Source organism: Heterodontus francisci, chromosome 6 (assembly GCF_036365525.1).
Source record: "Heterodontus francisci isolate sHetFra1 chromosome 6, sHetFra1.hap1, whole genome shotgun sequence".
In the NCBI taxonomy this organism is placed as follows: Eukaryota; Metazoa; Chordata; class Chondrichthyes; order Heterodontiformes; family Heterodontidae; genus Heterodontus; species Heterodontus francisci.
In genome coordinates this window covers 96,226,136-96,249,279 of record NC_090376.1, presented here as the reverse complement: position 1 = coordinate 96,249,279, position 23,144 = coordinate 96,226,136, and the positions used below count along the sequence as shown (strand labels likewise).

Below are 23,144 nucleotides of genomic sequence, written 5' to 3'. Positions count from 1 at the left end.
CCGGTTTCCTCCCACAACCAAAAGACTTGCAGGTGATAGATAAATTGGCCATTGTAAATTGCCCCTAGTGTAGGTCGATGGTAGGGAATATGGGATTACTGTAGGGTTAGTATAAATGGGTGGTTGTTGGTTGGCACAGACTCAGTGGGCCGAAGGACCTGTTTCAGTGCTGTATCTCTAAATAAATAAATAAAAAATAAATAAAATAAGGTTGCTTAACGCACAAAATGTACAAAAGTTATGGTTTGAGAAATAAGGGTTCCGAAAAGAGCCAGCTGGGTGATTATTTTCACAGTCACCAAAGTGAGAGATACTAGAATCTTGTAAAGAGCACTGTGTTTAGAAGTCAAATCAAATAATTTGACTTGGAATAAGACACACTAATGTTTAGAATGATGTCTTAACTCAGTAAACAATTCATAGTCAGAAAGGTCAATCATTATGGCAGTATGATTTGCTATCATGATTTATATTACCTTAATCACAGAATAATACAGTGCAGAAGAGGCCGTTCGGCCCATCGAGTCTGCACCGATGCATTAAAACACCTGACCTGTCTACCTAATCCCATTTGCCAGCACTTGGCTCATAGCCTTGAATGTTATGACGTGCCAAGTGCTCATCCAGGTACTTTTTAAAGGATGTGAAGCAACCTGCATCTACCACCCTCCCAGGCAGGGCATTCCAGACCGTCACCACCCTCTGGGTAAAAAGTTTCTTCCTCAAATCCTCCTTAAACCTCCTGCCCTTCACCTTAATGCCCCACAGAATGAAGATTGGCATATTTAGGTGCATTTTCCAATATACCCTTTAATAGTTTGGCATTAACTGTGTGTAAGGGGTAACGATCCCTTTTGAAGCAAATTGAAGCTTCCAGCACTCATTGTAGTAAAGTTCTGAAGTTTGTTTGCTTTATGGTGACTGGTCATCAAAATAGCACTGATCGGATCTCCAGATCCAGAATTCCCTTCATGTATATCAGTATTCGGTTCAGATCAGGTAGTGGATTTGCAGCTAGACAAGATCCCTTAAAAACTTTTGTATTTAATCAAAACTGTAAAAAAAAAATGTTGTTGCACCCCCAGTATCCAGTATTCCTCAGTAAAGATCTGAACTAGGTTGTCTAACTTGCTATCAGTGGAATGGTACAGGTTTGTACTTCAATCTCCTCCATGCTGAGTTCGCTATTTGTGGGATGGTATCAAGCAGAAACCAGGAGTTCCTCACAGGAAGAGAGGGAATATCTGAAGGATATCTTACCTTAAATGGTCTATTCTCTCAGTTAAATTGTGGAAACCCAAGCAAAGGATAAGACAAAAAGCTTTGATAAAGTAGAGAGAGAAATCTCAGGCTTAAAAATGAATCCAGCAGTCATATTAAAATGAACTCAGCCAAAATCTGGTATTTTTAAACAGTGTTACTGGGCAGAGGATAATGAGTAGTTAGATTCTAGTGCAAAGCAACTGCAGAAGACAAAAACAGTTTATTGACAAGACAAAGGTCATAATTATAATTAGTAAAGAATAGAAATCTAAAGCAAAATAGTGTCTTGCAACATTTTGGCACCATCCGCATCTTTGTCCCTGCCCTCACTCCCCGCCCCTGCCCCATCTTGTAAAGCTGGTGACTCATGCTAGGATTCTGTCCCAATCCTCCAGTGCTTTTCTCAAGTGAAGAAAGAGTTTGCATTTATATAGTGCCTTGCATGACCTCAGGACAACCCAAAGCACATCAGAGCCGATAAATAACTTTTGAATTGCAGGCACTGTTTTAGAGGAATGCAGCAGCCAATTTGTGAACAGCCAGGTTCCAGAAACAGCAATCAGATAAATGTCCAATTAAACTGTTTTAGTGGTGTTGGTTGAGAGATAACTGTTGGCCAACACACCAGAACTCCCCTGCTATTCAAATAGTGGAATAGGATCTTTTATGTCCACCTGAGAGGACAAATTGGACTTTGGCTTAATATCTTAGCCAAATGGTAGCATGATCCAACAGTGCAGTACTCCTTCAGAACTGTGCTGGAGTAACAGCCAAAGTTATATGCTCAAGTCCTGGAGTGGGTCTTGAACCTCGACCTTCTGGCACAAAGGCAAGAGTGGTATCATTGAAACAAATGGACGACAAATTATTAGTTCTTTTATTTCTGTTAACCAAAAAATAACTGGGTTTGTACAGTGTTTCATTATTGGGAAATGAGTGGATCATTGTTTTCTTGTGATTTGCAAATAGTTTGTAAACTAGCGGAATTACAAAAATATTATGATTTGTCCATGTCTTTTAATAATTGGTGTAGCTCATGTTAGAACATCCAGATTAAGTTCTTATTTTTACTAATAGCATTATTTTTCAAATCTACTATTGAATGTCACTCAGTAAACTTTGTCGCAATTACATTGTAATGATTAATCCAATAGTATAGGCATTGTTGCACATTTAACAAATTAAGCACAGTCTGTTATTCCACTTTTTCTTTAAAGGCTGAAAGTACTGCTGTATGCAACAAGCTTTGAATTATAACTCAAAGTGGGGGGAAAAACATTTGGAATGATTACAAATAGTACTCTCATTTTGGAGTTTTTAAATGAGAAGTTTAGAACAATTTTATCATACCTTTTAAAGATTAGGAAACTGATGTGCTGTGTGGTTTTGATTTTATATTTGTCTTTGTGGCTATCTAAAACCTGTACTGGACTAGACACCTCTGTAATGTGTTCCTTGCTATGCATTATCATGTACTTTTGCAATGTTACTTGCGTTAATGATTCTCCTTTCCCAACAGCTTTACTTCCTCACCAGGTGAAAATACATTTACTGTGAACATTTATTCCCCTGGTGAGCAATTCACCCGGATTTGGGTACAAGTATTGGACCGGAAGGATGGATCATTCCTTGTCAGATACCGAATGTACTCAAGCTACAGAGGCCTGGTAATTGAGGTTAAATTCCAAGATAAACATGTCGCTCAGTCACCATATGTTTTAAAAGGTACTTGTGATTTTTCTATATAATTACCATGGAACACCACAATGGTGTAATATGTTGGTATACTAATACACTGGGCCAAATCTTACTGAAGCAAACATCTTGTGGCATATGCTATTAGAACTTTTCCTGAGCCCTTCACCTCAAACAGTTTTTGTACAGCAACTTGCTTCAGTGTGAACAGCATGGTGAGGACAACGAGCCATCTGGGATCTTAGTGAACAACAGAACCAACAGTCTATCTTAACCAATGAGATTTAAGGATTGAGAAAGAAACAGAGATATGAGGGAGCAGGAGGGTGAATTAGAGTCAAATCAGGTACTGAAAGAGAAGTTAATACAGAGAAATAAAGATTGGAGTATGAGAGGAAAAAAGTTAGGAAAAGTTTTTTAAAAAATTAATCAGCATTTTAAAAATCTCTACTATCAATTTACTACATGCAAGAATTATATAACATTTTAATTTGATTCCTTTCTGGGCTAGAGGGATTGATTGGATTGCATTAACAATTGCCATGGTGTTAAAAGAGTACATACGCTCTTAATCAGTGCACCTGATTTTCTGCGGAAGGTTTAATGGGCAATTAATGTGCAATCCAGCAAGTTCTGAACAATAATGGGGAGGCTAACGGTGAGATGCCATTTGTGCAAAGCAGACAGCGGAACCACGTGAATCAACCAGCAAGTTCTGGAGATTTGCAACTCGCATTTCTTAATCCCCTGACCGTGCTGGCCATTTTGCGGATTAATATCAGTGTGTCCCATTGTGGAAGAGCTACAGCTAATCTCATACTTTCTGGCTTCTCTTACGTTCAACTCCTGATTGCAACTGAATCACCTCAGGCAAGTACTGAACAGGAATGAGGAGCTTTCTTACAGCGAAAGAGAAGAAAGCTACAGAGTAACCTGAAACGTTAACTCTGGTTCTCTCTCCACAGATGCTGCCAGACCTGCTGAGTATTTCCAGCATTTTATGCTTTTATTAAAAGATTATTTGAGTTGGAGTACCCATAAAGCAGAAATGTGGCACAGTACAATGACATTCCAGTATGTGATGGCATAAAGTGATAGATGCAAGTTTTCACCTACCATCTCCTGCATAAGTGTAATGCAGATGTCAGCTGTTCATTTCTAGGGATGCACTGAGTGGAGGGAAAAACACACAGAGTTATACTCAGGCCATAGTTCTATGCTTCCTGGCAGTTTGTTCAAGATCCTCTAGGTAGATAGAGCCTTAAAAGAAGGCAAGGCACAAGTAAGTGGTGTTGGAAAAGCAAAAAATAAAGGTTACATACCTTTAGAGGGCAGGCAATTCCTAATGGAGGAAGAGAAAAAAATCTAGTGAGTTAGTTTTGCACATCTTGCATCACATGTTTTTGTTTCAGCTTGGGGAGAACAAGCCTTGTGCAGTATTGTCATTTTTACATTGGCGTTTTGTTCCTGTATGTGTAATCCTAGTAGAGACCTATACATGGCATGTGTCTGGCAATGCATTCTTATTTAGATGCCCTACATGATTTGCAAACACTGCAACATTTAGAATCGTGTGAAATCTTTACCACACAGGTCTCTATATACAGAAGCAGTCCCAAAACATGGTAGACACTGTCAGAGGGACTTCTTATAGCAGTAGCAACCTTGCAATATTTCTGTCTGGCGAGATACTGCAGGTCACAATGAAATTAGGCCATCATTGGTTCTTCGAATGTTGGATAATTTATATCCAGCAGAGATAGAACTGCACATCCATTCCTAGCTATGCTCCTGTAGAATGTGAGGTGAGATGACCGCCCTTGACATCAAGGCAGCATTTGACTGAGTATGGCATCAAGGAGCCCTAGCAAAACTGGAGTCAATGGGAATGATGGGGGGGGAACACTCCGCTGGTTGGCGTCATACCTGGTACAAAGGAAGATGGTTATGGTTGTTGGAGGTCAAACATCTGAGCTCCAGGACATCACTGCAGGGGTTCCTCAGAGTAGTGTCCTAGGCCTAACCATCTTCAGCTGCTTCATCAATGACCTTCAATCATAAGGTCAGAAGGGGCGATGTGCAATTATCAGCGAACAATGTTCAGCACCATTTGTGACTCCTCAGATACTGAAGCAGTCCATGTAGAAATGCAGCAAGACCTGGACAATGTCTAGACTTGCGCTGATAAGTGGCAAGTAACATTCACACCACACAAGTGCCAGGCAATGACCATCTCCAACAAGAGAGAATCTAACCGTCTCTCCTTGGCATTCAATGGCATTACAATCGCTGAATCTCCCATTATCAACATCATGGGGGTTACCATTGGCCTGAAACTGAACTGGAGTAGCCATATAAATACTGTGGCTACAACAACAGGTCAAAGGCCAGGTGTCCTGCGGCGAGTAACTCATCTCCTGACTCCCCAAAGCCTGTTCACCATCTACAAGGCACAAGTCAGGAGTGTGCTGGAATACTCTCCACTTGCCAGGATGAGTGCAGCTCCAAGAACACTCAAGAAGCTCGACACCATCCAGGACAAAGCAGCCCGCTTGATTGGCACACCATCCACAAACATTCACTCCCTCCACCACCGATGCACAGTGGCAGCAGTGTGTCCCATCTACAGGATCCTTAGACAGCACCTCCAAACCCACGACCTTTACAACCTAGAAGGATAGGGGTAGTAGTTGCATGGGAACACCACCACCTGCAAGTTCCTTTCCAGGCCACACACCATCCTGACTTGGAACTATATCACCGTTCCTTCACTGTCGCTGGGTCAAAATCCTGGAACTCCCGAACAGCACTGTGGGTGTACCTACCCCACATGCACTGCAGTGGTTCAAGAAGACGGTTCACCACCACCTTCTCAAGGGCAATTAGGGATGGGCAATAAATGCTGTCCTAGCCAATAATGCCCACATCCCACGAATGAATAAATGAAAAATAAATGTGCAGCTGCAAGGTGCATCAAGACTGTAATATGAATCACGTCAACTCTCAAGTGTGATTGAGAGAGAACAGAAGAATAGAATTAAAGCCAAGACATGTTTAAAATGCCAGGCCTGATGAAGGGTCACAGACCTGAAATGTTAACTCTGTTTCTCTCTATACAGATGCTGCCAGACCTGCTGAGTATTTCCAGCACTTTCTGTTCTCATTTCAGAGTTCCAGCATCTGCAGTATTTTGCTCTTATTTTAGTGTTTAATTTACTGCCACTTCTCTTCCAGGAATGCCTACCTTGAAGACGTTCTGCTCTTCTCTCCGACAGGATTCACGTTTATCTCTTTTACCTTGCTCACCTTCATTTCCATTTCCCTCTTAGTGCTTGATGAGGTTTCTGTTAAAACTCGTTTTCACAGCCACATTTCCTTCCTCAGCGACTGTATCCAGCTCCGACTTATTCCATGTGGATTCCAACTGAAGTTTCATCCTTCATGTTTAGAATCCACCCAGGATAACCAGTATCTCCGAGACCTATCACGTTCCTCGGACTGCTGTTCTCGCCGCATCCTGAAATCCACGCTCAGTGCCATGCGTCGTCACATGTACACACTCGACCTCTCTCTCCAGAAGCACTGCCTCACCTTATCTCAAAGCTGTCCTACTCCGCAGTTTCATTTCATCCTTTGCCTTATCCGACACATTAAGAAAAAACTTTTTCTCTTCCTTTCAGGCGTTAAGGAATGGAAGCTCCAGCAACTCATGGGTACCAACACCCCTCCAGATCTTTCTTCCCCTTTTCTTCCCTCTGCCCCCATCCCTTCTCCTAATCTGACCCCTTGTCATGTATTCACAATACCCTCTGACCTTCCCCTCTCTGACGCTGAACAATCTGTACTTAGCAAAGGACTCAGTTTTATACCCTTATGCCCCCACCCTCAATGGATTTTGCGCTCAACATGATGTTGAGCTTTCCTTCTGCCACCTTCGCCTCCTGGCTCACTTCTATGGCCAGGAGTCCTCCCCCCGGCCATTCACCCACCTCCAGTATTCTCCCTCCATCTGGACCCCTTCCTCTGGCTCTTCCTTGCTCTTGATCTTTTCATTGAAAACTGTCGGCGTGACATCAGCCGCCTTAATTTCTCTGCACCCCTCGCTCACTCACTCTAACGGACGACACTAAGATTGGTGGAGTAGCAGATAGTGAAGGGGACTGTCAGAGAATACAGCAGAATATAGATAGATTGGAGAGTTGGGCAGAGAAATGGCAGATGGAGTTCAATCAGGGCAAATGCGAGGTGATGCATTTTGGAAGATCCAATTCAAGAGTGAACTATACAGTAAATGGAAAAGTCCTGGGGAAAATTGATGTCCAGAGAGATTTGGGTGTTCAGGTCCACTGTTCCCTGAAGGTGGCAACGCAGGTCAATAGAGTGGTCAAGAAGGCATACGGCATGCTTTCCTTCATCGGACGGGGTATTGAGTACAAGAGTTGGCAGGTCATGTTACAGTTGTATAGGACTTTGGTTCGGCCACATTTGGAATACAGCGTGCAGTTCTGGTCGCCACATTACCGAAAGGATGTGGATGCTTTGGAGAGGGTGCAGAGGAGGTTCACCAGGATGTTGCCTGGTATGGAGGGCGCTAGCTATGAAGAGAGGTTGAGTAGATTAGGATTATTTTCATTAGAAAGACGGAGGTTGAGGGGGGACCTGATTGAGGTGTACAAAATCATGAGAGGTATAGACAGGGTGGATAGCAAGAGGCTTTTTCCCAGAGTGGGGGATTCAATTACTAGAGGACACGAGTTCAAAGTGAGAGGGGAAAAGTTTAGGGGGGATATGCGTGGAAAGTTCTTTACGCAGAGGGTGGTGGGTGCCTGGAACGCGTTGCCAGCGGAGGTGGTAGATGCGGGCACGATGGCGTCTTTTAAGATGTGTCTAGACAGATACATGAATGGGCAGGAAGAAAAGAGATACAGACCCTTAGAAAATAGGCGACATGTTTAGATAGAGGATCTGGATCGGCGCAGGCTTGGAGGGCCGAAGGGCCTGTTCCTGTGCTGTAATTTTCTTTGTTCTTTGTTCTAACCTGTCTCCCGCTGAACTTGCTGCACTACAAACATATGAACACATGAATTAGGAGCAGGAGTAGGCCACTCGACCCCTCGAGCTTGCTCCGCCATTCAGTAAGTTCATGGCTGAACTGATTATTCCACATTTCCATTCCCTTGCTTATCAAAACTCTATCTACCTTTGCCTTACAAATATTCAAAGACTCCGCTTCCACTGCCTTTTGAAGAAAGAATTCCAAAGACTCATGACCCTCAGAGAAAACATTTCTCCTCATCTTTGTCTTAAATGGGCGACCCCTTATTTTTAAACAGTGACCCCTAGTTCGAGATTCTCCCACAAGGGGAAACATCCTTTCCACATCCAGCCTGTCAAGACCCTCAGGATCTTATATGTATCAATCAAGTGGCCTCTTACTCTTCTAAATTCCAGTAGATACAAGCCTAGCCTGTCCAATTGTTCCTCGTAAGACAGCCCACCTATTCCAGCTATTAGTCTAGTAAACCTTCTCTGTACTGCCTCCAACACATTTATATCCTTCCTTAAATAAGGAGACCAGTACTGTACACAGAACTCCAGATATGGTCTCACCAATGTATAGCTGAAGCATAACCTCCTTACTTTTGTATTCAAGTCCCCTCGCGATAAACAATAACATTCTATTAGCTTTACTAATTACGTGCTAGACCTGCATACTAACCTTTTGCGATTCATGCACTAGGACACCCAGATCCCTCTGCATCTCAGAGCTCTGCAATCTCTCACCATTGAGATAATATGCTTCCTTTTTATTGTTCCTGCCAAGGTGGACAGTTTCACACTTTCCCACATTATACTCCATTTGCCAGATCTTTGCTCACTCACTTAACCTATCTATATCCCTTTGTAGCCTCCTTATGTCCTCTTCACAACTTACTTTCCTACCTATCTTTGTGTCATCAGTAAATTTAGCAACCATACCTTTGGTCCCTGCATCGAAGTCATTTATATGAATTGTACAATGTTGAGGCCCTGGCACAGATCCCTGGTGGCATACAACTTGTTACATCTTATCAGCCAGAAAATGACCCATTTATGCCTACTTTCTGTTTCCTGTTAGCTAACCAATCTTCCATCTATACCAATATATTACCAACACCATGAGCTTTTATTTTCTGCAGTAACCTTTGGTGTGGCACCTTATCAAATGCCTTCTGGAAATCTAAGTACAATACATCCACCAGTTCCCCTTTATCCACAGCACATGGAACTCCCTCAAAGAACTCCAATAAATTGGTTAAACATGATTTCCCTTTCACATAACCATGTTGACTCTGCATGATTACCATGAATTTTTCTAAATGCCCTGCTATAACATCTTTAATAATAGCTTCTAACATTTTCCCTAAGACAAATGTTAAGCTAACTGGCCTGTAGTTTCCTGCTTTCTGTCTCCCCTTTTTGAATAAATGCATTACATTCGCTATTTTCCAATCTAAAGGAACCTTCCCCGAATCTAGGGAATTTTGGAAAGTTAAAACTAATGCATCAACTATCTCACTATCCACTGAACACCCTAGGATGAAGTCCATCAGGACCCGGGGACTTGTCAGCATGCAGCTCCAACAATTTGTTCAGTACCACTTCCTGGTGATTGTAGTTTTCTTGAGTTCCTCCCTGCCTTCCATTTCCTGACTTACAGCTGATACTGGGATGTTACTTATATCCTCAATAGTGAAGACCGATGCAAAATATCTATTCAATTCATCTGCCATCTCAATATCAATTATTAATTCACCAGACTCACTTTCTATAGGACCAACACTCACTTTGTTAACTCTTTTCTTTTTAAAATGTCTATAGAAACTCTTACTATCTGTCTTTATATTTCTAGTTAGTTTTCTCTCGTACTCTAATTTTACCTTCCTTATCAATCTTTTAGTCCTTCTTTGCTGTCTTTTATATTCTGTCCAATCTTCTGACCTGCCTCCCATCTTTGCACAATTATAGGCTTTTTCTTAAGTTTGATACTATCTTTAACTGTTTTAGTTAACCACGGATGGCAGGTCCCACCCTTGGAATTTTTCTCTCTCGTTGAAATGTGTCTATTCTGTAATATCCCCTTAAATGTCTGCCACTGCATCTCTGTTGACCTATCCCTTAACCTGATTTGCCAGTTCACTTTAGCTAGCTCTGCTTTCATGCCCTCATAAGTGCCCTTATTTAAGTTTAAAATACTAGTCTTGGACCCACTCTTCTCTCCCTCAAACTGAATGTAAACTTTAATCATATTATGATTGCTGCTTCCTCGGGGCGCCTTAACTATGAGGTCATTAATTATTCATATCTCGTTGCACAATACCAGCTCTATTATAGCCTGCTCTCTGGTTGGCTGTAGAATGTATTGTTCCAAGAAATTATTCCAAAAACATTCTATGTACTCCTCATCTAGGCTACCTCTGCCCATGTGATTTCTCCAGTCTATATTTAGGTTAAAATCCCCCATAATTATCGCTGTACCTTTCTGACAAGCTGCCATTATTTCTTCCTTTTATACGCCGTCCCACAGTGTGGTTAATGTTAGGTGGCCTGTACACCACACCCACAAGTGACTTCTTGCCTTTATGATTTCTCATTTCTACCCAAACTGCTTCTACATCCTGGTCTCCTGAACTTAGATCATCCCTCTCTATTGCGCTAATACCATCATTAATTAACAGAGCTACCCCTCCAACTTTTCCTAGCTTCCTAAATGCTATGTATCCTTTAATATTCAGGTCCCAATCTATGCACTCCGTTCTCTCAGGTCTAACCCTGACATTGTGATCAAACCCGCTGACAAGGGTGGTGCTGTTGTTGTCTGGTACATTGACCTCTACCTTGCAGAGACTGAGCGCCAATTCTCAGACGCTTCTTCCTACCTCCCCCTGGACCATGACCCTACCACCGAACATCAAGCCACTGTCACCAGGACTGTCACTGACCTCCTCTGGAGATCTTCCCTCTACAGTTTCCAACCTCATAGTCTCGCAATCTTGAACAGCCCGCTTCTATCTTCTTCCCAAAAATCCACAAACAGGACTGTCCTGGTAGACCGATCATTTTAGCCAGTTCCTGCCCCACTGAACTTATTTCCTCCTATCTTGATTCTGTTTTTTCTCCCCTTGCCCAGTCTCTCCCCACCTACATCCATGACCCTTCTGATGCCCTATGCCATTTCGACAGTTTCCAGTTTCCTGGCCTTAACTGCCTCCTTTTCACTACGGACGTCCAATCTCTCTACACCTCCATCCCCCACCATGACAGTCTGAGGGCTCTCTGCTTCTTCCTTGAACAGAAGCCCAACCAGTCCCCATCCACCACCACCCTCCCCCGCCTGGCTGAACTTGTTCTCATATTGAACAACTTCTCCTTCAACTCCACTCACTTCCTTCAAATAAAAGGTGTTGCCATGGGTCCTCGTTATGCCTTTCTTTTTGTGGGGTATGTCGATCATTCCTTGTTCCAGTCCTACTCAGGCCCCCTTCCCCAACTCTTTATCAGGTACATTGATGATTGTATTGGTGCCGCTTCCTGCTCTTGCCCTGAACTGGAAAATTTAATCAACTTTGCTTCCAATTTCCACCCTTCTCTCTCCTTCACCTGGCCCATCTCCGACACTTCCCTTCCCTTCCCTTCCTTGACTTCTGTATCATCATCTCTGGGTATAGGCTGTCCATTAGTATTTATTATAAGCCCACCAATTCCCATGGCTACCTTGACTACACTTCCTCACACCCTTCCCCTTGTGAGAACTCCATTTCATTCTCCCAGTTTCTCCCTTTTTCTGATGATGCAACTTCCAGAACAGTGCCTCTGATATGTCTTCCTTTTTTCTCAACCGAGGATTCCCCCGCACTGTGGTTGACAGGGCCCTCGACTGTGTCCGACCCATTTCCCACACTTCTACACTCACCCCTTCCTCTCCCTCCCAGCACTGTGACAAGGTTCCCCTTGTTCTCACTTTCCACCCCACCAGCCTCCACATCCAAAGGATCATCCTCCGCCATTTCTTCCACCTCCAGTGTGATGCCACCATCAAACATCTTCCCCTTCCCTCCCCTGTCAGCATTCCGAAGGGACCGTTCCCTGCACGATACCCTAGTCCACTCCTCCATCACCCCCGACACCTTGTTCCTTTCCCACGGCACCTTCCTATGTAATTGTTGGAGCTGTAATACCTGCCCTTTTAGCTCCTTTCTCCTCACCATCCAAGACCCCAAACACTCCTTCCAGATGAAGCAGCGATTTACTTGTACTTCTTTCAATTTAGTATACTGTATTCGCTGCTCACAGTGCGGTCTCCTCTACATTGGGGAGACCAAACGCAGATTGGGTGACCGCTTTGCAGAACAGCTCCGCTTAGTCTGCAAGCATGATCCCGAGCTTCCAGTTGCTTGCCATTTTAATTCACCACCTTGTTCCCATGCCCACATTTCTGCCCTCGGTCCGTTGCAGTGTTCCAGTGAACATCAACGCAAGCTCGAGGAACAGCACCTCATCTTTCTGATTAGGCTCAATAGTGAGTTCAATAATTTCAGACCATGAGATGCATTTTTTTTGTTTATTTTTATTTTATTATTTTTTAACCATGTGCTAGTCTTAAACTTGTTTTTCATGTTTTTGCTTTCATACAGAGCTGTTCATTCTACCATTCACACTCTCTCTGGACTCGTGCTTTGTCTTTCGCTACAACTATTTAGCACTCCATTTGCATTCTGTTCCATGACATCTGTCATTTAATCTCTCCCCCGTCCATTCTATTACAGACCGTCCTTCCTTGTTCTTCTTCCCTCCACCACCACCCCCCGAACCCCTTTCACTTGCTCAAAGACTGTTACATTTCTAACTTTTGCCAGTTCTGATGAAGGGTCACAGACCTGAAACGTTAACTCTGTGTCTCCCAACACAGTTGCTGACAGACCTGCTGAATATTTCCGGAACATTCTGTTCTCATCACATGTTTAAAAAGGGTGTTTTAATTTTAAATGTGATGTCATCCAGTTTAACCAGTACACGAGCCTTTGTAATTAAGCCAGTTAATGTATTGCTGTATTGTGCATATTTTAGTGAATAAACATTCTATTTGTATTTTTCCGTACATTGTACTTTTAAATTATAATACAGTAAACTTGGGACATAACCTATAAAGTGTCTGCCTCCCTAGTATGTGTAATGGCCCAATGCTCCAAATCTAAAACATAGGAATACATAGCAGTTACAGTACAGAAACAGGTCATTCAACCCAGCCAGTCCTGGTCAGTGTTTAACCTCCACGTGAGCAAATAATTCTAATCACATTTGTGCACCTTGTTCTCATATCCTTTCATCCACTTATCCAATATAATATGAATACTGACATAGTGTTTGCCTCACCACGAACCCTGGGAGTGAATTCCATAGCCTCCTATCTCTTTGTGAAGAAATTTCTCTTGCCTCAGTTCTAAATCTCTTGCATTTAATCTTGTGTATATGGCCCTTCGATGTAACACCTCCTCTCCCACAATTACTAGAAGCTATCTGCTACCTTGTTGCACAATTTCAGACATCTCAATTATATCAGCCTGTAGTCTACATTATTTTAATGAAAAAAGGATCCAAATTTTCGAGGCTTTCTTTGTATTTGCATTTCCTCATACCAGATGGCATCCCAGTGAATCTCTGTTGTGCACTCTCTCAAGCCTCAATATCCTTTCTCTAGTGTGGTGTCCAATTATGTACACGTTACTCTAACTGAGGTCTTAATGAGATTTTATATAAGTTCAATATTACCTCTTGGCTTTTATATTCTATTTCTCTTCTGATAAGACGTAGGATTCTATTAGCTTTTTCACAGCCTTATCAACTCGAGATACTGCTTTTAATGTGATGTAAATCTACACCACCACCCCCAGGCTCCTCTGCTCTTCCACAACAACAGTCTACTTTCAGTCAGTATATAATTAATGATTTTTTCAGCCAAAATACATCACCTCATACTTGAATTCCATCTGCCACTTTTAACCCTCTTCCCCCATATCAGTATCCTTTTCCTGTTTCCTTTGGTCTTCTAAAGAACTAACTACACCTCCAATTTTGGTATCATTTGCAAATGTTGAAACCAGTCCCTCTAGACTTATATCCAAATTATTGAACAGAAAAGACCACAGAAATGATTCCTGAGCGACACCAGTACCCACTTCCAACTACTCTGGCAAAACTGTCCATAACTCTTACTCTCTAACTAATTTTGAATCTAGCTTTCTACCCTTCCCCTAATTCCATAACCTTTAAATTTCTGCAGTAATCTACCAACTTTATAAATTATGAGTTTAGAAGGAACAATTTTTTCTCTTTAATTATGCATACATCAGAATTCTTCTAATACTTTATGAATAAGTATGGATTAATATCATTTTCAAACATTAAGGGCACTGCACATAGGGCAGCCTACTCTTTTTAGTGTGTTGCTGTAAAATGCTATGCCATAGATTTGCATCTGCATTTTCCTATATTATGGGCTTAGATAGGTCAGACAACGAGACTGATAAAATATTCATTTTTATACATTACTTGAAAGGTTATATATGAAGTTGCTTCAATTTTAATCTTGAAGATCAATTTTGGATCCTATTTACAAATTTCATATTGGGTTGGAGTATAAATTTAGCTTTTTTTTTATTTAGAGATACAGCACTGAAACAGGCCCTTCGGCCTACCGAGTCTGTGCCGACCATCAACCATTTATACTAATCCTACACTAATTCCATATTCCTACCACATCCCCACCTGTCCCTATATTTCCCTACCACCTATCTATACTTCTTTGGCCTCCTTTTCTCAAGAGACAATGGGTAAGCGCCTGGAGGTGGTCAGTGGTGTGTGGAGCAGCGCCTGGAGTGGCTATAAAGGCCAATTCTAGAGTGACGGGCTCTTCCACAGGTGCTGCAGAAAAATTTGATTGTCGGGGCTGTTACACAGTTGGCTCTTCCCTTGCGCCTCTGTCTTTTTTCCTGCCAGCTGCTAAGTCTCTTCGACTCGCCACACTTTAGCCCCGCCTTTATGGCTGTCCGCCAGCTTTGGCGAACGCTGGCAACTGACTCCCACGACTTGTGATCAATGTCACAGGATTTCATGTCGCGTTTGCAGACGTCTTTAAAGCGGAGACGTGGACGGCCGATGGGTCTGATACCAGTGGCGAGCTCGCTGTACAATGTGTCTTTGGGGATCCTGCCATCTTCCAAATGGCTCACATGGCCAAGCCATCTCAAGCGCCGCTGACTCAGTAGTATGTATAAGCTGGGGGTGTTGGCCGCCTCGAGGACTTCTGTGTTGGAGATATGGTCCTGCCACCTGATGCCAAGTATTCTCCGGAGGCAGCGAAGATGGAATGAATTGAGACGTCGCTCTTGGCTGACATGCGTTGTCCTGGCCTCGCTGCCATAGAGCAAGGTACTGAGGATCTATCTATACTAGGGGCAATTTATAATGGCCAATTTACCTATCAACCTGCAAGTCTTTGGCATGTGGGAGGAAACCGGAGCACCTGGCGAAAACCCACGCAGACACGGAGAACTTGCAAACTCCACACAGGCAGTACCCAGAATTGAACCCAGGTCCCTGGAGCTGTGAGGCTGCAGTGCTCACCACTGTGCCGCCCTTAAATGCGTGGAAAGAATTGGGTTGATGTGAAGAAGTTATTTTTTCTAAATCCAGGAAATAGATCTAAGTAACTTGATTATAAGACAAGGAGCCAACAGCCAAACATAATTTTGAGAGTAACTGCTCCACATTTATTGTTTTTGTTTTGGTCATCCAGATGCTTAATAATATGAATAAAAGTATACCAACCAATAAAGTGAGAAATCCACCTAAGTAGAGTTTCTGCTTGCCTAATGTGGTCTGTGCACTCCCTCCCTACAGGGACACATCCTCCTTACCTGAGTCCAGGAAACTTGGTAATACGTTGGCAAAAGCCAAGGTTTAAAGATCCCAAGTTTGTGTCAGGATACTGCTAGAATTTAACCAGCCAAAACCATGCACATTACCAGCATGCACACTGGAAACTTATAGAACAGGTTTCCACCTAGTGCAGGGAATACAGCATTGATTGAAACATTGCTGGAGTACCTGTATTATTTCAAATGTATTCTACTAAATAGAATTTTCCCCAAGTCACTGGGCAAATCCTTTCAAGAAATTGTGGCTGGACCTGGACACCTTGAACATCCATAGCTTCTCACCCATCCACCATCTCAATTATGATCATGGCTCACATAGATCAGTCTCCTAGAACTTCCTCAATCTGAGAATCCTCCCACACTCCAGGACGTTTTCCTTCCCTCACCGTTACTCCCAAACTCAAAAGGTGGTAGGGGGTCACCCTCCCAAAACTTTCCAACTTCCCATTATCGCTACATATAGTTCTTAGAACCTGGTTGCACAGAACATCCTGATTACCATCTTCTTCTATATCCTAGACTTTAAAAAAGGTAACAGATAACATTTTCCACATAATTAACTAACTTTAATCCAGGCCTGTAAGCTGTTTCTACACACAAGTATACACATAATCACTCTGAGCACTTTTGTCTTTCTCTCCTATCACCTCTTGCCACTTGTGCCCCTGCCCTTCCTCCGAGCATCAATGCCTTTTCTTACTGATGAAAATCTCAAAAACTGGCAATCCCACCTTCCAGGATTTCCACACAGAGTAATCCCCTGCCTTTGAAAGCTTCCACACCTTGCCAGCTCCATCACAACGCTACCATACTGAAGGACTTGTATCTCACTCTCCTGCACCCTTGGACTCCACTGTCTACTCTCAACTCTCGTGCTTCTCTGTCTGAAAACCTTTTCCTTTGAGAGCATTGTGCTCCCAAACATCATGTTGTAGTATTAAAGAGTTATGGTGTTAGAAAGGGTGGTTGTTGGGTGCAGGAGCTTTACAAATAAGAGTTGATGAGTTGTGGAAGCATCAGGTATTATGTATTTATCGCGTCACACGTCTCAAATTTTATTCTTTGTACTTTAAGGGACTTGTTTAACTCGTACCTGTGGTATTTGTGATTTATGTGTTTTTCACATCTGTGAAAGAATTCCCATTATGTCACTGGTGCAATTTCCTATGTATACCACAGTCTTTACATGCCACAGGGGAGGAAGTTAAGGATACTTTCTACAATGTTATATATTTTAATTAGTGAGCCATATATGATGTGTACCAGTTTTAATAATGTACTATAAATGCAATGTTGTTCATATGGTGTTGTATTTTGCCCATCAGTACATCTTCATTTATTGCCATAGACTTTTCCAGACTATCTACACTGATGTTACACAATGAGCTTGCAATGATCCAAATTTACATTTATATTGATAAGCTAAAATAGATTGCACTCAGAAGACATGCATGCATAAATAAGGGTTTACTGTTTTTATTATTATTTTGGTGACTTGTGATTTTCTGTTAAGATACTGTTTGGGAGGTTAATGGTAACAGTAAATGCATTTTTGCTGTTACAGGCCATGTGTACCATGAGTCCTGTGACTGTCCACAAGAAGATGGAACCAAGTGGTACAAGGACATGCTTTGTCCTCCGTCTTTTCCACAGATACAACGAGATTTGGCTCATTTTCCTTTTGTGGATCCAGACAGAATTGCTATAGAAATTGCAAAAAGATTTGGCCAAAGACAAAGTCTGTGCCATTACACAATAAAGGATAATAAGGTATTTCTGTTTGATTTTGTCTGCAGATTTAACAGTAATGCTAAATCTATACTTACGTAGAGAGCTTCAGAAAGATGTTCCAGATCTTTAGTCAAAGCAGTGTTCTTATAATGTATTAACATAGTCCATTGACTGAAAATCTGCATCATGCCCTAAACATGTTGAGTGTCACATGCAGTCAGCTCCCATTGTTTTCAAAATGAGAGTACAATTTTTTTGCATAAAGTATTTCTGATAATATCTATACTGGGCCAGAATTCACTCTAGTCAACAAAGTAACAATGCTTGCCAGTTGTAAGATTTGCCCTTGCCCATTTAATTTCTATGACCTATTACACAGGAAGTTGCTGTAAATTAGAGCTAGCCAATCTACAGGGTCTCTGGGGCCTGCGTGAACAGGGCAAGCAACTGTGCCTCCCGTTTATTAATCGGATTGAAGTATCGATAATGAAAAGTGCAGAATCTGAACCAGGAAGTGCAAGTTAGAATACTGAATTCGATGTCAAATCAGTTACAGAAAGCAAAATAAAGGAAGATTGGATTAAGAGAGATAAAGGATAAAAAGAAAACATTTTTAAAAATTGTTACAAATTTTAAAAAGATCTCCAACAACAATTAAAATCAGAAGGAATGAGACTTCACACTCGTCAGCGTTAATTTTCAGTGCCAGAGAGGTTGTTTGACAGTAATTAAAACTCATCATGCCATTAAAAAGGGGACTTAGACTGAAATGAACAATCCCTAACTGTCTTTGGGGAGTTTAATCAGTATATACAATGTGTAATTACAGAACCTTCACACTGTTCAATACATTTGAACAGGGAGGCAGACGACGAGATATCATTTTCATGCAGCTTATGGAGGAGCAGGGCATCTTGGACAGCAGCTTCTGGATTTGCATGTGCACTCGCTCGCTCACTCTGCGCTTGCCTGAAGTTGCTGTCCAATTTACATATAATTAATGGTGAGTGCTATGAGCTTCACTGTTACATGTAAATTCTTGCCCATTAAGTCTTGTGTCTACAAAAAGTAAATTTCACAGTAACTTTTCATTAGTGGCCTGGCCAGTATTTATTCTTCAATCAACATCACATAACCAGATTATCTGGTCATTATCACATTGCTGTTTGTGGGAGCTTGCTGTGTGCGAATTGGCTGCGGGATTTCCTACATTACAACAGTGACTACACTTCAAAAGTACTTCATTGACTGTAAAGTGCTTTGAGATGTCCAGTGGTTATGAAAGTTGCTATATAAGTGCAAGTGTTTGCGTTTACTTGTATATTGAAATAAGAAAATCTAAGTTTTAAGTTTACATTCCCACCCGGCATATGGTGTTGATCCCTTCTTGGTCCTTTGTTGACTTTGTATACACTCTTCCTGCTGCCTGCTTAGAGCTTGACCACACACCTTTCTTGTCCTCGCCGTCAGCTCTGCCTGCTGCTCCTCTCACACTCTTCTGACCCAATGCAGCCTCAGCCTTAGCAAGTAGAGCCACCCAAATCCACAGTTCCGTACTTTGAGGATGTCTGAAACTGTTCAGATCTCTAGTTTCACTGTGCTCCTAATTACTATACAAGGAATAGAACAACCTACCTACTTACAGCAATGTGAAGCTGGGGCCTAGAAATATCACCTGCACGGGCTAGAGAGACAGCCCATCCCATATCTGTATGCCAGCTGGCCTGTGTCTCACCCATGTTCCAGGCTGGGGCTCACCATGTACAATAGTTTCATAGATTGTTAATATGGAAACATTAATTATCTGAGTGGAATAATTTATTAACTGATGGACTGTCAGCTGAATAATTTGTCTGACAAGCATATATATGGTTATTCTTCTCGCTGTCAGCAAGCATTAGATGCCAGTCAGAAATGTGGATTATATTCTGGAATTCAATTCTCTAGACCATGACTTACAAATGAGATTTTCTTGTATGTTACTAGGAGGACAGATAAAAGGAGCTAGATTAGAAAAAGAAAAGTAATGTCAAAGAATGCACAGACAAGAAAAGAAGATACAAAATCCGTCAAATGAGCAGTGGGCAGGAACAGGAAATTCTAAACATAAGGAAGAACATGCAATGTGGAATAATTAAAAACCCAACATCTAGCATGTATCTGTAGTGCAACGGAAATACCTTATAACCGTTGTAATTGTCGGACATGTGAAGTATCCATCTTCGTTTCCCACATAATAAACCCCTTAAAAAGTTACATAATTCAGAACAAAATTTAGTGTTACATTGTTTGTGTTTGAAACCAGTGTGATAATTTTCCCCTCCACAGGCGCACCCTTGTCTCGGGCCTGGCTATAAATTCTGCTACATTAAGAAAATGTGTTAAGCTGACATTTGCCACAGAACAGTACACCCATAAGCTCCCAGTTCTTCTGCATTGTAGAGAAGCTTTTGTTTTGTATTTAAAAACACAAAGCAATATTGTATGTGGAACTCAAAAAATTAAGTAATGTAGACAGAATCCACTTTGTGCATTTATATCTTGCATTTTAATTGCAATTTTACAATTTAACTGAATCATGATAATATGTATGTATATTTCTGTCAGTCTTCAGACATCACAAACTGCCTGTTGTAAACTTCAAAAGTGTAAAGGAGCAGAGTTTGTCAGTTTCAGTGTATAGAAAAGCTCTCCAGTAGCAAAAGTATTGGAATTAGAACATTGTCAGGCTTTTAATTGACTGCTCCACAAAAAGAGCCAGGATTTTCATCTCCAGCTTGAATAGCAATTAACCTTTAAATAAACAGTTTGATTTTTTACATGACACCAATTATACCTTGAAGCATGAGATACATAAGAAATAGGAGCAGAAGTAGGCCATTTGGTCCCTCGAGCCTGCTCCACCATTCAATAATGGCTGATCTGATTGTGGCCTCAACTCCACTTTCCTGCCTGCCCCCCATAACCTTTGACTCCCTTGTAGATCAAAAATCTGTCTAACTCAGCCTTGAATATATTCAATGACCCAGTCTCCACTGCTGTCTGGGGAGGAGAATTCCAAAGATTAACGATCCTCTGAGAGAAGAAATCCCTCCTCATCTCCGTCTTAAATGGGAAAACCTTATTTTGAAACTGTGCCCCCTAGTTGTAAATTTCCCCATGAAGAGAAACATTCTCTCAACATCTACCCTGTCAAGCCCCATCACAATCCTGTAAGTTTCAAGAAGATCACTTTTCATTCTTCTAAACGCCAATGAGTATAGGCCCAACCTGTTCAACCTTTCCTCATAAGACAACCCCTTCATCCCAGGAATCAGCCTTCTCTGAACTGCTTCCATTGCAAGTATATCCCTCCTTAACTAAGGAGACCAAAACTGTACTTGTATTCTAGGTGCAGTCTCACCAATGCCCTGTACAGTTGTAGCAAGACTTCCCTACTTTTGTACTCCAGCCCCTTGCAATAAATGCCAACATTCCATTTGCCTTCCTAATTACTTAATGTATGCTAACTTTTTGTGATTCAAATACAAGGACACCCAGATCCCTCTGTTCTGCAGCATTCTGCAGTCTCTTTCCATTTAAATAATATTCAGCTTTTCTATTCTTCTTGCCAAAATGGACAACTTCACATTTTCCCACATCATACTCTATCTGCCAAATTTTTGCCCACCCACTTAACCTATCTATATCTCTTTCGAGACTCTGTGCCCTCCTCTCAATTTACTTTCCTATCTATCTTTGTATTGTCCGTAAATTTGGCTACAATACACTCGGTCCTGTCACACAAGTCATTAATATAAATCGTAAATAGTTGAGGTCCCAGCACTGATTCCTTTGGCATGCCACTAGTTACAGTTTGCCAAACTGAAAATGTCCCATTTAGCCCAACTCTGTTTCCTGTTAGTTAGTCAATCCTATATCCATGCTAAAATATTACCCCAACACCATGAGCTGTTATCTTGTGTAACCTTTTATGTGGCACCTTATCAAATGCCTTTTGGAAATCCAAATACACTACATCTACTGGTTACCCATTATCCACCCTTATCGTTACATCCTCAAAGAACTCTAATAAAATTCTCAATGCGATTTCCCTTTCATAAAACCATATTGACTCTGCTTGATTGCATTAATGTCCTGCTACTACTTCCTTAGTGATGGATTCTAGCATTTTCCCAATGACGGATGTTAGACTAACTGGCCTATAATTTCCTACTTTCTGTTGTCACCTCACCCTCAGCCCCCCTCCCCTTTCCTGAATAGAGATGTTACATTTTCAGTTTTCCGATCTACTGGGACCTTTTCGGAATTGAGGGAATTCTGGAAGATTACAACCAATGCATCCACTATCTCTGTAGCACTTCTTTTAAGACCCTAGAATGCAGGCCATCAAGTCCAAAGCCTTGTCAGTCTTTAGTCCCATTAGTTTTCCTAGTATTTTTTCTCTAGTGATAGTGATTATTTTAATTTAATCCCTTCCTTTTGCCTCTTGATTTTCTGCTACTCTCAGGTTGCTTTTTGTATCTTGTACTATGAAGGAACATACAAAATACTTGTTCAAAGTCTCCGCCATTTCCTTTTTTCCCATTATTAATTCCCCCGTCTCATCCTCTAAGGGACCAACACTTAGTTTAACTACTCTTTTCCTTTTTATATGTGTGTTTTTTTATTTATTTCTGGTCTACTCTTACACTCTAATTTCTCCCTCTTTATTATTTTTTAGTCGTCCTTTGCTGGTTTCTAAAATTTTCCCAATCTTCTGACCTACCACAAATCTTTACAGCATTGTACACCTTTTCTTTCAATTTGATACCATCTTTAACTGCCTTAGTTAACCACGGATGGTGCATCCTTCTCTTAGAGTCTTTCTTTCTCAATGGAATATATCTTTGTTGAGAGTTATGAAATATCTCCTTAAATGTGTGCCACTGTTTCTCTACTGTCCTACCTTTTAACTTATTTTCCCAGTCCACTTTAGCCAGCTTTGTCTTCCTACCCTTTTAATTGCCTGTATTTAAGTTTGAAACACTAGTTTCAGACCAAAGTTCTCTCTCTCAAAATGAATGTGAAATTCATCATGTTATGATCACTCTTGTCTAGAGGATCCTTTACTATGAGGTCATTTATTAATCCTGTCTCATTACATGTTACCAGGTCTAAAATAGCCTGCTCGCTGGTTGGTTCTAGAATGTATTGTTCAAAGAAACTGTTCCTAATATACTCTATGAACTCATCCTCCAGGCTACCTTTGCAAATTTGATTCATCCAATCTATATGAAGATTAAAATTGCCCAGGATTATTGCAGTACCTTTCCTACAAGCCCCCATTACTTCTTGATTTATCTTCTGTCCTGCAGTGTAGCTACCGTTTGGCGGGCCTATAAATTGCTCCCACCAGTGACTTCTTCCCTTTGCTATTTCTTATCTCCATGCAAACTGATTCTACATCTTGATCTTCTGAGCCAAGATCATTTCTCA

General features: G+C 41.4%; 1 protein-coding gene across 5 annotated transcripts in view; it reads left to right on the top strand.

Moving 5' to 3' along the window:
- The window catches only part of poglut2 (protein O-glucosyltransferase 2), a 112,208-nt gene that overhangs the window by 4,792 nt on the left and 84,272 nt on the right, over positions 1 to 23,144 (top strand). For all 5 annotated transcript variants that reach the window (XM_068034097.1, XM_068034096.1, XM_068034093.1 and 2 more), the window contains 2 exons: positions 2,783 to 2,988; positions 17,500 to 17,705. In XM_068034097.1, coding sequence (XP_067890198.1) covers positions 2,907 to 2,988; positions 17,500 to 17,705 — 288 coding nt within the window. In that variant the 5' untranslated portion in view covers positions 2,783 to 2,906. The remainder of the gene's footprint in view (positions 1 to 2,782; positions 2,989 to 17,499; positions 17,706 to 23,144) is intronic.